General features: G+C 45.1%; 1 protein-coding gene and 1 pseudogene across 1 annotated transcript; one reads left to right on the top strand and one right to left on the bottom strand.

Moving 5' to 3' along the window:
* LOC101766709 (S-adenosylmethionine decarboxylase proenzyme) lies at positions 1-1,674 on the bottom strand. The gene has a single exon (XM_012843295.2). It carries the CDS (start codon positions 1,498-1,500, stop codon positions 316-318), a length of 1,185 nt encoding a protein of 394 aa, XP_012698749.1. The 5' UTR covers positions 1,501-1,674; the 3' UTR covers positions 1-315.
* Positions 1,675-7,527: 5,853 nt separating this feature from the next.
* On the top strand, positions 7,528-8,960 carry LOC101767120 (annotated as a pseudogene).
* Positions 8,961-10,322: the final 1,362 nt, after the last annotated feature.

A 10,322-nucleotide genomic window follows, 5' to 3' on the forward strand; every position in this document is an offset into this window, starting at 1 on the left:
TAACAATAACTAGACAATAAACCGAAGATTCCAACATTTGATTAAAAATAGAGTTATTACAAGATCATTCTCCCCACAAGGGCATCGGCAGCAGAACAAATGCTGAAACAATAATATGCAGCTCACTATGGCAGACCCAGCAAACCATCTAGAGCACTTACTTATTGAGCAGGAAAATATAAAAAGAACATAAGATTATTGTGCTTGCCAGTAGCCCAGCCAGCTGCTTAACCGAAACTAGAAGAGCAGGGCCAACAAAGGTCTCAGAAACCTCAATCTTCAAACTTGCAACTCGAGGTAACCACCTGATCTTTCTCAGGCATCCACATCTTTCTTCACCACTTTCTTCTCTGCATCCCAGCAGATACACATTTCATCACTGTGCGCAGCAGTCTCCATTCCGTCGCTGCTCCAGCCATCCATCTCCAAGGTCGACCTGGGCGACACAGTACCAGGCACAACAGCGGTAAAGCTCTGGTACATCAGCAGACCACCACCAGGAAGCTCCTGCTCAACAAGATCATCACACATGTAGGAGTCAATGTCTGCGCCCTTTGCCCATGATTTGGCAAAACCATGCCCGCCGAAGATGGTAACAGCAACTGAGAAGTCTGAAGGAGCGAAGCCTGACAGGACCCTCTTGATAACGTCGCTGTAAACCAAGGAGCTAGGATCGAAGTTCATCACTTCGTAGCTTGCATAACTGAAACCTTCCTCAGGTGTCACATGGATGGTGGAGGCTGCAGGTCCAAAAACACCGTTCATTGAGTACCCGCATGGGTCAAACTCAAAGTCACAGATCTCCATCTCAGGGATGATATCAGAAATCCCTGAAAGCTTCGTCATCTCCTTTGCTGATGAGCAATGGCCATCAGCAGAGTTCTTGAAGAACACAGCAGCTTTCTTAGCATCCAGCCCAGTCATGCACATCTCAAGTGTCACCATAGGCTGCTCAGGCTCCTCCGTGGCATAGTAGACATGCCACTTCTTCTTGGGATTGAACGCATCACCGATCACATATGCATTGCCACCGGACTTGAGTCCACCAAAGAAGCCGTTCAGCACTGATACCTCTTCCGAGAAGCTGCGGTGTGGAGCTGGCTGTGCACCGGGGAAGATGAATGTCCCACGAGAGTACTTCACTGAAAGAACAGGAAGTGACAACTCTGCAGCAAGCTCAAGGATGCGAGGAATGGATAGCAGCAGCTTTGTCGTCCCACAGGTCTTGAGGACAACCTTGTGGGGATACACAAAGAGGCTCGACTCAGACAGAACATATGAGTCGAAGTCCTTGTTGGAGAGCTGGGACACTATGGTGCATCGTGCAAGATCCAGGAACGAGTCAATCTGCTCGCGAGAGAGGGCACGAAGGCCACGACCACAAGGGTCCTCAAAGACAGGTGCATCAGAGAACTTTATCTCAAGGCGCTTCTCATAGCCCTCAAACCCAATAGGAGAGGCAGGAGAAGATCCCCAAGAATCAGCAGAAGGCATCGCCATTGGATGATGTGTTGCGAGGAAGAGAGGGTGGGAAAGGGAGGGAGAGATGGGAGAAGACAAGTTGAAATTTCAGAAGCAGAGAATGCAGCCAGCCAGGGAGAACTATCGAAACAAGGGAGAAAAATTGAAGGGAAATCCTACTCTACAGCGAATTGCATGTGAAGGGATATCAGGATGGCTTGCGGACGCACTGCAAAACAAGAGATCAACCAAATAATAAGCATTAGAAACCAGAGTACGAAATGCATCAATGATCAAGATTCCGTTTAGAACTACATTGCTTAAGCTGTTAGTTCAGTTCTTACGTTGGAGTAAGCAGCAGACTGGAACTTCTTGATTCCTCCGGCTGGGCGAACGTCCTCAATCTTGTAACCAAGGGGAGCTTCGTACATGAAATTACTACTACTAGACTTCTTGCCACCTTTCGACTCCATTAGAGCATCCACAATTGTCCCCTTCCTAAAACTGTTGATCAAAACAGAGTAAGTTTCTTTCTTAGGCAGCAGAACAGCACAAATGATTTGAGAGATTATCAGGATCCAAATTCTAAAGTAGCAGATATGGATGTGAACAAATGTTTGAGAATTGAGAGTACACAATTTAGATCCAAATTCTAAACTAGCATTCGCAGTGATACGATGTACAGCTGTTAGGAATCAAGCCATGAATCATAAACAAGTATCCAAAAAGATCAATCAATATTTATGAGAATAATCAGTAAACCAAACAAGAACGTTAACTTCATCCTAATTGATACAAATCAAACCCCATTATGCAAAATAGTTTGTTTCTTTGTTAACCTGTGTGGCTTCAATGTGCCTAAAGTCGCCATAGTGGCAACATAAAGAAGCATGTCCAAACAAATGCTCGAATCAATAGCTTCACAATGAACAAAGCAAGAAAGTTTAATAATGGCTCATACGATCTTTTTTTTTATGTTCCTTATACGAACAAGGAAACGGCAATAAAAGCTTCGTGTAACAGATTGGTGGTGGACCTTCTTGGCGATCACAAGAAGGTTGGGATAAACTAAGAAAGGCTACACGTTCCCCACAACAAAAAAAGTGTATTAGCTTCTCGGGCATTGCGATCCAAGCTTTGATTATGATAATAAACGACGACAACACATACGACAAAGAAAGGAAGGAACATAACTTGTAAGATTTTACCGCCCGGTATTGATTCACCACCAGGAATAGAATACGAATTGCAGGCGAGATCCAAATCTACCGCCCCGTTCCCCCGAGAAGAGAACGACAAATTTTCTCAACGCTCCCAACAAACAGGGGAGGAGAACGAGACCTAGAGAATCCCACGCCCGAACAGAGTAAATCTTCCCCTGCCGGCCCAAGTGCCAAGCAATCCCGATCCAACGCTAATTTACACAATAAACAGCCGCCGCCCCTCGCTACCGAGCCCAGGCGCGCACAGAGGGGACCGGTGGCGTGAGCATAGCACAAGCAAGAAGGAAGAACTCACGTTTGTAGGAATGCGGCCGGCGGCGGCGCAGAGACGAGACCAGCAGCAGGCTTCTTGGAAGGACCGGCCGAGAGGCTTACGGAGCGGAGGAGGACGCCACCGGTGTTCTTGTGGTGCGCTCGCGCGGAACAGAGGTTGTAATGGGGAGGGGAGGCGAGACGCGGCGGGGCGGGGGCGGCTTCCTCCTCTGCGCGAGGTCGAGGCGAAGGAACGGAGGCGCGGCTCGGCTTGTGCCTTCTTGGGTTGGGGGGAGATGGGGTGGCGACCGGCGCCGCTATTTATAGCAGCCAGGGTGCGCGGGTGAGAGGCGGCAGGGCGCCCGGCCCGGGCCCACGGGACGAGCGCGGGCGGACGCGGAGCGGCTGCCTGGCTGGCCCGAACCCTAAACCTGGTCGGGTCCACCCGAGAGTCCGCGCGCGGCGGGCAACCGGCGCCGCACCGCGAACAACGGAACTGTGCTAGTGTAAACTGATTAACTCCTTTCCTTCCAAACAAAAAAACTAATTCCTCTATATTTCAGGTTCCTAAATCTTTTGATTATTTTAATTTAGACGACATTTTCAATAATCGTCTGTTGTTTTTTTAGAGTTCAAAGACCAAGTCACTGTCCATATGCATTGCAACAAGACAAGATTTGAAGTGTTTTGTTACAGACGTTGTTCTCTAACATAAGACATAATGTTGTCCCACCCATGTTAACATCACGGGCTTTTTATATTTTCGAAAACGAGGCATTCTTGTTCATGTGCAAAAGATAGGACCTTAATTAGACCATATCAGTGTTATTATTGACCTTAAAACAACTTTGTGTGTAGCGTGTGGTTAATTCTGAAATCCAGATATTAGATAGATTTCCCATTTGTTAATACGATTCTCTAATGCAGGAAGTTCCATCATAGAGATTTATTTGTCTGTTGATACTGCACGATCGAGGCACAATTATTCAGCACGCGCACGGAACCACTTTGATCAAGTGTAAAAAAAGCGTCACAACGGGCGGTTAGGAACAAAATAGCACCATCGAAAGAGCGCGTGGCGGATTGCTCGTCAAAGCATAAAGGTGTCTGCACCAAGATTTGACTGTTAGCGTCCTTAGTGCTTTCACTGCATGTTCGCCTTGTTTAGTTGGCTAAATTGGGAGATGCAAAATTCCTGTGCCAGCACTGTAGCACACTGTAGCGTTTCATTTGTATTTATGAATTATTGTCCAAATATTGACTAATTAGGCTCAAAAGATTCGTCTCGCAAAGTACAACAAAACTGTGCAATTAGTTTTTAATTTCATCTACATTTAGTACTCCATGCATGTACCGTAAGTTTGATGTCATGGGGAATCTTCTTTTTGCATAGTGTCAAAGTTGGAAGTTGGGAGGTAACTAAACATGACCTTATACTACTACTCAATGAACACACCATAGCTGATTCTGTGCTCCCTTGTTTCTTAAACAAAAAAAAACTCTAGATTATTTACACTTGGAGTACCAGATATGATCTCCTGGTCCAATTATATTAGCAGAAAAGTTAAGACACTAATGGGACTTGTTAAATCAAAATGCAACTTTGTTAAAACACAATCAAATCCTGAACTCGTCCTTTTTTCCTTTGTTCTATGCTATAATGCTTTGGGAAAGACCAATGATAGTAAACAAATTGAAGCTTATCCATCCGCATCTTCCACACAAGACATCTATTATCTTAATACAACAGTGTTCAAAGAAGTTACCACGTTTATTGAGAGGGCTTAATAATTCTCACGTTAATCAAAAAAAGAAAGATATGCACTGTTAAATTTTATAATCTAACGGTCTAAACTCACGGTAAGAGTCCATAACAAACACAATTGACAAATAGCTAAATTCAGAAATAAAATAAAGAAAAAATAGCAATTTGAGTACTATACGGTCTAGGATGTAATTTGCCTTCACAGATACCATTTTAGGTCGAACGTCATGCACCTGCAGGAAATCCATTGTTTCAGTTCATGTGTCATGGATAACTCTCCACCTCTAACTATGAAAGGTTACTGACTTCTAGATTGACTTCTAGAAGACGATTCATACCTTATCGTACTTCTCAAATTCATCAGGTTCCTCTTGACTACAGTTTCTCCCAATAGGAGAGACATTAATCATTCCACTTCGGAACTCTATGAAGGTACCCCTGAGCAAACATTCAGTAGTGGTCAGGAATGACCAATGAGCAAGTGCAGAACGAAGTGATTGAACATGGTTCTTCACTGACATTTTAATTGGGATATCAAGTCAGCAATGTAATGAAGGGTGAAGTTAATAAATTGGAAGAAGTCCATTTTTAATCATCGAACTATCTTCCGAGTTTGATTTTGTGTCAAAACAAGAAATCTTTCACATTTGACCTTTTGGTTGGTGGTTTTCAATCGTTCATATTTGATTTCGCTGGCGTGGGTGATACGTGCCAATGGGACCCATGCATCTTCCTCCCTCCCTCCCTTTTCTCTCTTCTCTCACCCAAATCCACTGCCTCGCCACTCGCCGCGCCGGCCGCAGATAGACAGAGCAGGCCCACCCCTCACCGCGTCGATTGTCGGCAGAGGAAGGCCGGGGTCCCAGCCCTCGCTGTGCCGATTGCACGGCAAAGGGAGAAAAGACGCCCCTCGCCGACCACTGGCAGAGGGAGGGGTGCCGCCGTGAGCCACGACCTCCACTACACTGGGGCTCCACACGCGCTGCCACAGGCCTGCACTGTCGGCTCAAGCCACCCCTGCGCCGGGATGGCCGCGCGCCGCTAGGGAAAGAAGAGGGATCTCCGCCCGTGGCCGCTCCCCTTAGGGAAAGAAGAGGGATTCCGCCGGCCATGGTGCGCTGGGACGGCCGTTCGCCGCGCCTCCCATGACTAAGCAAGCGCCTGGGGCCGCCTCCCGCGGCCGAGCCCGTGCCCAGGCCACCGCGCCAGGATGGCTACGCGCCACGCCTCACACGGATGCTATGCCTCCCGCCTACGATACACGGATACTTCGCAAAACTCGCGTACATACCGTATCGGATACGGATACTCCGCGGATATGTCCAGATACGTATCCTGGATGTATCGGACAATTTAGCAATTTCCAAATAATAAAAATAAACCGGATACTCGTGGGACACCTGTGGGACACCTCTCTGATACCCTCAAACCCTAACACCACTCGATCGCTTCGTATCAAAGCCCTCTGTTCAGTTGCGCCCCCCTCTCATCCCAATTCCCGCAGTCGCAACAGCCTGCTGCTTAGCGCTGCCCGACCACCCGCCGCCCCCGCCGGCCACTATTCGGAGTAGCACCGCTCAACACCCGCCGCCCGAAGCAGCGCACCAGCGCCGCTCGCACCCGCCGCCCGGAGCACGGGAGCAGCGCCGCTCGTCACTCCCTTGCCGTCACCGCCGCTAGGCCACCCGCTCGTGCCTCCTCCTAGTCCTTCCCCTTCCGTGGTGACTCCGAGATTCCTGATTCGATTCCTCTGCTTCCTCCATGTCTGAAAGTACGAATACTTGTACATCCACTCATAGTGCTGAAAGTGAAGAATTTCCTGTTGGCAACAATCCTGCTATTGCAAATCGAGTCTTGGCTTCTGCTCGTGTGATTCCTGCAGACGACGATGACAAGAAGCCCCTGTGGAGGTATGTTCAGATTATTGAGAAAACTGGAAGGGGGCAACGCAAAGATGAGATGTAGACTTTGTAACAAGTGTTTCCAAGGAAGTTACTCTAGAGTTAAAGCTCATCTGTTAAAGATTTCTGGTTTTGGGGTTACATTTTGTCGAGTGGTGACTGTATATGTTCTTGAACAACTGCAAGCTGAACTTTCTGCTGCAAATGTTGCTGCCGAGAGGAACCTTCCTAGAGATATTCCACTTCCAACTGAGGGCAATGAGAAGAGGAAGAGGAGGGGTGTTTCAGCTATTGAGAGCAGCTTCAATGTAGAAGTCCGTAGCCAGCTTGATGAACTGATAGCTAGGATGTTCTACATAGCAGGCTTGCCTTTTAATCTTGCACGTAGCCCATATTTCAGGAATGCTTTCATGTTGCCTGCCAATCATCCAATTGGAGGATATGTCCCTCCAAGCTACAACAAGATGAGGACGACTCTTCTTGTGCAAGAGAAGACAAATGTTGAGAGATTGCTGCAGCCCATCAAGGCAACATGGAATTCTAAAGGTGTGAGTATTGTATCAGATGGATGGTCAGATGCTCAAAGGTGCCCACTCTTGAATTTCTTGGTTGTGACGGAAGATGGTCCAATGTTTCTTAAAGCAATCAACACTGAAGGAATATCCAAGACCAAGGAATATATTTTAGAGAAAATGCTAGCTGTAATTGATGAGGTTGGGGCATAAAATGTTGTGCAAGTGATCACTGATAATGCTGCCAACTGCAGAGCTGCTGGTATCATTGTTGAGCAGAAGCACCCTCAGATTTTTTGGACCCCATGTGTCGTGCATACTCTGAACCTTGCCTTGAAGAACATATGTGCTCCTAGGGACATTGAGGATGAGCTGCATGATGAATTCCAATGGATCAGTGAGATCATTGGAGATGCTAGCTGTATAAAGAATTTCATCATGAATCACTCCATGAGGCTATCCATGTTCAATGAGTATAGCAAGCTTAAGTTCCTTGCCATTGCCGAGACAAGATTTGCCTCTGCTGTTGTGATGTTGAAGAGGTTTGTGGCTATAAAAGATGCTCTTTCATTGATGGTAGTGAGTGAAAAGTGGACTGCCTACAGGGAGGATAATCCTGGTCCGGCCCAATTTGTGAAGGACAAGATTGTGAATGATGTGTGGTGGGATAAGGTGCGCTATTTCCTCAGTTTCACTGATCCTATCTATTCTATGGTGCGGGCAGCTGATACTGACAAGCCATGCCTCCACTTGATATATGAAATGTGGGACACAATGATAGAGAAGGTGAAGAATGTGATATATCGTTATGAAGGGAAAGAGCCACATGAAGAATCCACCTTTTACTCAGCTGTGCAAGACATCTTGGTGAGCCGTTGGACAAAAAGCAATACCCCCTTGCACTGCTTGGCACACTCACTAAATCCCAAGTACTACACTGAAGCATGGATCAATGAGGTTCCAAACCGACAAGCCCCCCACAATGATGAGGAGATTTCAGAAATGAGAAATGCTTGTTTCAGGAGGAATTTTTCTAGTGAGGAATTAAGAAGGGTCAAGCAATAATATGCTAATTTCTCTTTGTTTGGACCTGAATTCAATTCATTTGATTCACTTGATAGAACTTATATGGATCCAAAGCAATGGTGGGGAATTCATGGTCATTCTGCTCCAGAACTGAAGAAGTTGGCATTTAGATTACTTGGCCAGCCAACATCATCTTCTTGTGCTGAGAGAAATTGGAGTACCTATGGGCTGATTCATAGTTCCTTGAGAAACAGGTTCTAGTTCGATCTTTTATTGCTATTTTTTTCAATCTCAATTGTTTGACAAATGAGACCTCTAGTTCGATTCCTAATTGCAAACTTGCAGTTGACTTCGTAGGCTCAATCCTGCACGTGTTGAGGATCTAGTTTTCACACACCAGAACTTGCGTCTTCTTTCTAGAAAAACTGAGGAATACAACCATAGTCCATCAGCAATGTGGGATATTGGAGCTGATACTTTTGAAGCTGATTTTGAGGGTGGTGCTGATTTCCTTGAGCATGCCGATCTGTCACTTGATGAGCCAGACCTTGAAAGAGTTCTTGAAGATCTTGGGGCACTAGGTCTGACTGAAGATGTTGGATCAAGTGACTGAAAGACTTCTTGATGATTACCAATTTGTCATGGCCAGTTGCCGTGCATGCATCATCACTTTATCTATTATCATTTTATCATTTCATCATGTAGTTGTGTGTATGTTGAACCTAAGTTTGATTGTTTGAATAATGACTTGAACGTTATGCCCTCAACAATATTATGTTATGTAATATTTATGGTCTGTGCAGTGTGCACTAATTTCTAATTTCGGTGGATTTATTTTTTATTTTTTTATATATATTGCCGTATCCCCGTATCTGTATTTTGAGAAAAATGTCGTATCGGAGTATCGTCGTATCGCGTACCGGTATCCGTATCCATGTATCCGTGCAAGATAGTCTCCCGCGGCATCGCCCAGCAATCTGCTCGCCTACTGTACTGTGAGAGAGGAGGATTTTGGTGAGAGAAGAAAGAAAGGGGAGGGAGGGAGGGAAGAACATGGTACGTGGGTCCCATGCCATGTGTCACCCATGTTAGCGAAACCACCAACCAAAACTGCTTGATGGTCAAATGTGAATGGTTTTAACAATTGGATGCTCAAAGATTCCTGATTTTGAAGTTGAATGACCAAAACCAAACTTAAGCGATAGTTGGATGGTCAAAAATGGACTTCTTCCTAATAAATTCTCGCCGAGAGAGTATAGAAATTACCACATTAATAAGAATATACACTGTTGGATTTTATGAAGATCTAACGGCCGAACATTCAACATCCAATACAACTATAATAATTCATTTCGGAATTAAAATATGAAGAATAAGTAGTTTGATTTCTATATATGGAGCGTTTGATTTTTGATGATCTAATGGACATATAAGATTTTAACTAGAGAGTATGTGTAGAAATACAACTATATATATTTGATTTCTTTTCACCTCATCCATATCTCTTTGCGCTCTATTGCTAGAAGTTTTAGGGGGTGTTTGGCACACAGGGGCTAAAATTTAGCCCCTGTCACATCGGATGTTTGAACACTAATTAGGAGTATTAAATATTGGTTAATTACAAAATTAATTGCACAACCCCTAGGCTAAATCGCGAGACGAATCTATTAAGCCTAATTAGTCTATGATTTGACAATGTGGTGCTACAGTAACCAGTCGCTAATGATGGATTAATGAGGCTTAATAGATTCGTCTCGCGATTCAGCCTAGGGGTTCTGCTATTAGTTTTGTAATTAGCTCATTTAGTCACCCTAATTAGCATCCGAACATCCGATGTGACAGGGCTAAAGTTTAGCCCCTGTCTCCCAAACACCCCTTATTAGGAACGGATGATTAAAGACACTAAGACCTAGAAATAAGATATACAAGATTTTAACTCGAGAGTCCATGTAGAAATACAGCTGTATATTTGATTTTTTTTTCATTTCATCCATATCTCTTGCGCTCCATTGCTAGAATCGAAATTTTATTAGGAAAGGATGATTCAAGACGATAAGCCCTAGAAATAATAGCACACAAGAGTGCCCCCCTGTTCCCAATGAGTCCGTGATTTGCATTGGAAGCACAAAATTTTCCTAGAATTCCCCATTATTTCAGCTGCTACAGAGCTTTGAGTGTGTTA

The sequence above is a fragment of the Setaria italica genome, chromosome II (assembly GCF_000263155.2).
Source record: "Setaria italica strain Yugu1 chromosome II, Setaria_italica_v2.0, whole genome shotgun sequence".
Classification (NCBI taxonomy): domain Eukaryota; kingdom Viridiplantae; phylum Streptophyta; class Magnoliopsida; order Poales; family Poaceae; genus Setaria; species Setaria italica.

Coding starts and splice junctions, on each gene's coding strand:
- LOC101766709 (XM_012843295.2), bottom strand. CDS start 1,500: ATGGCGATGCCTTCTGCTGATTCTTGGGGATCTTCTCCTGCCTCTCCT.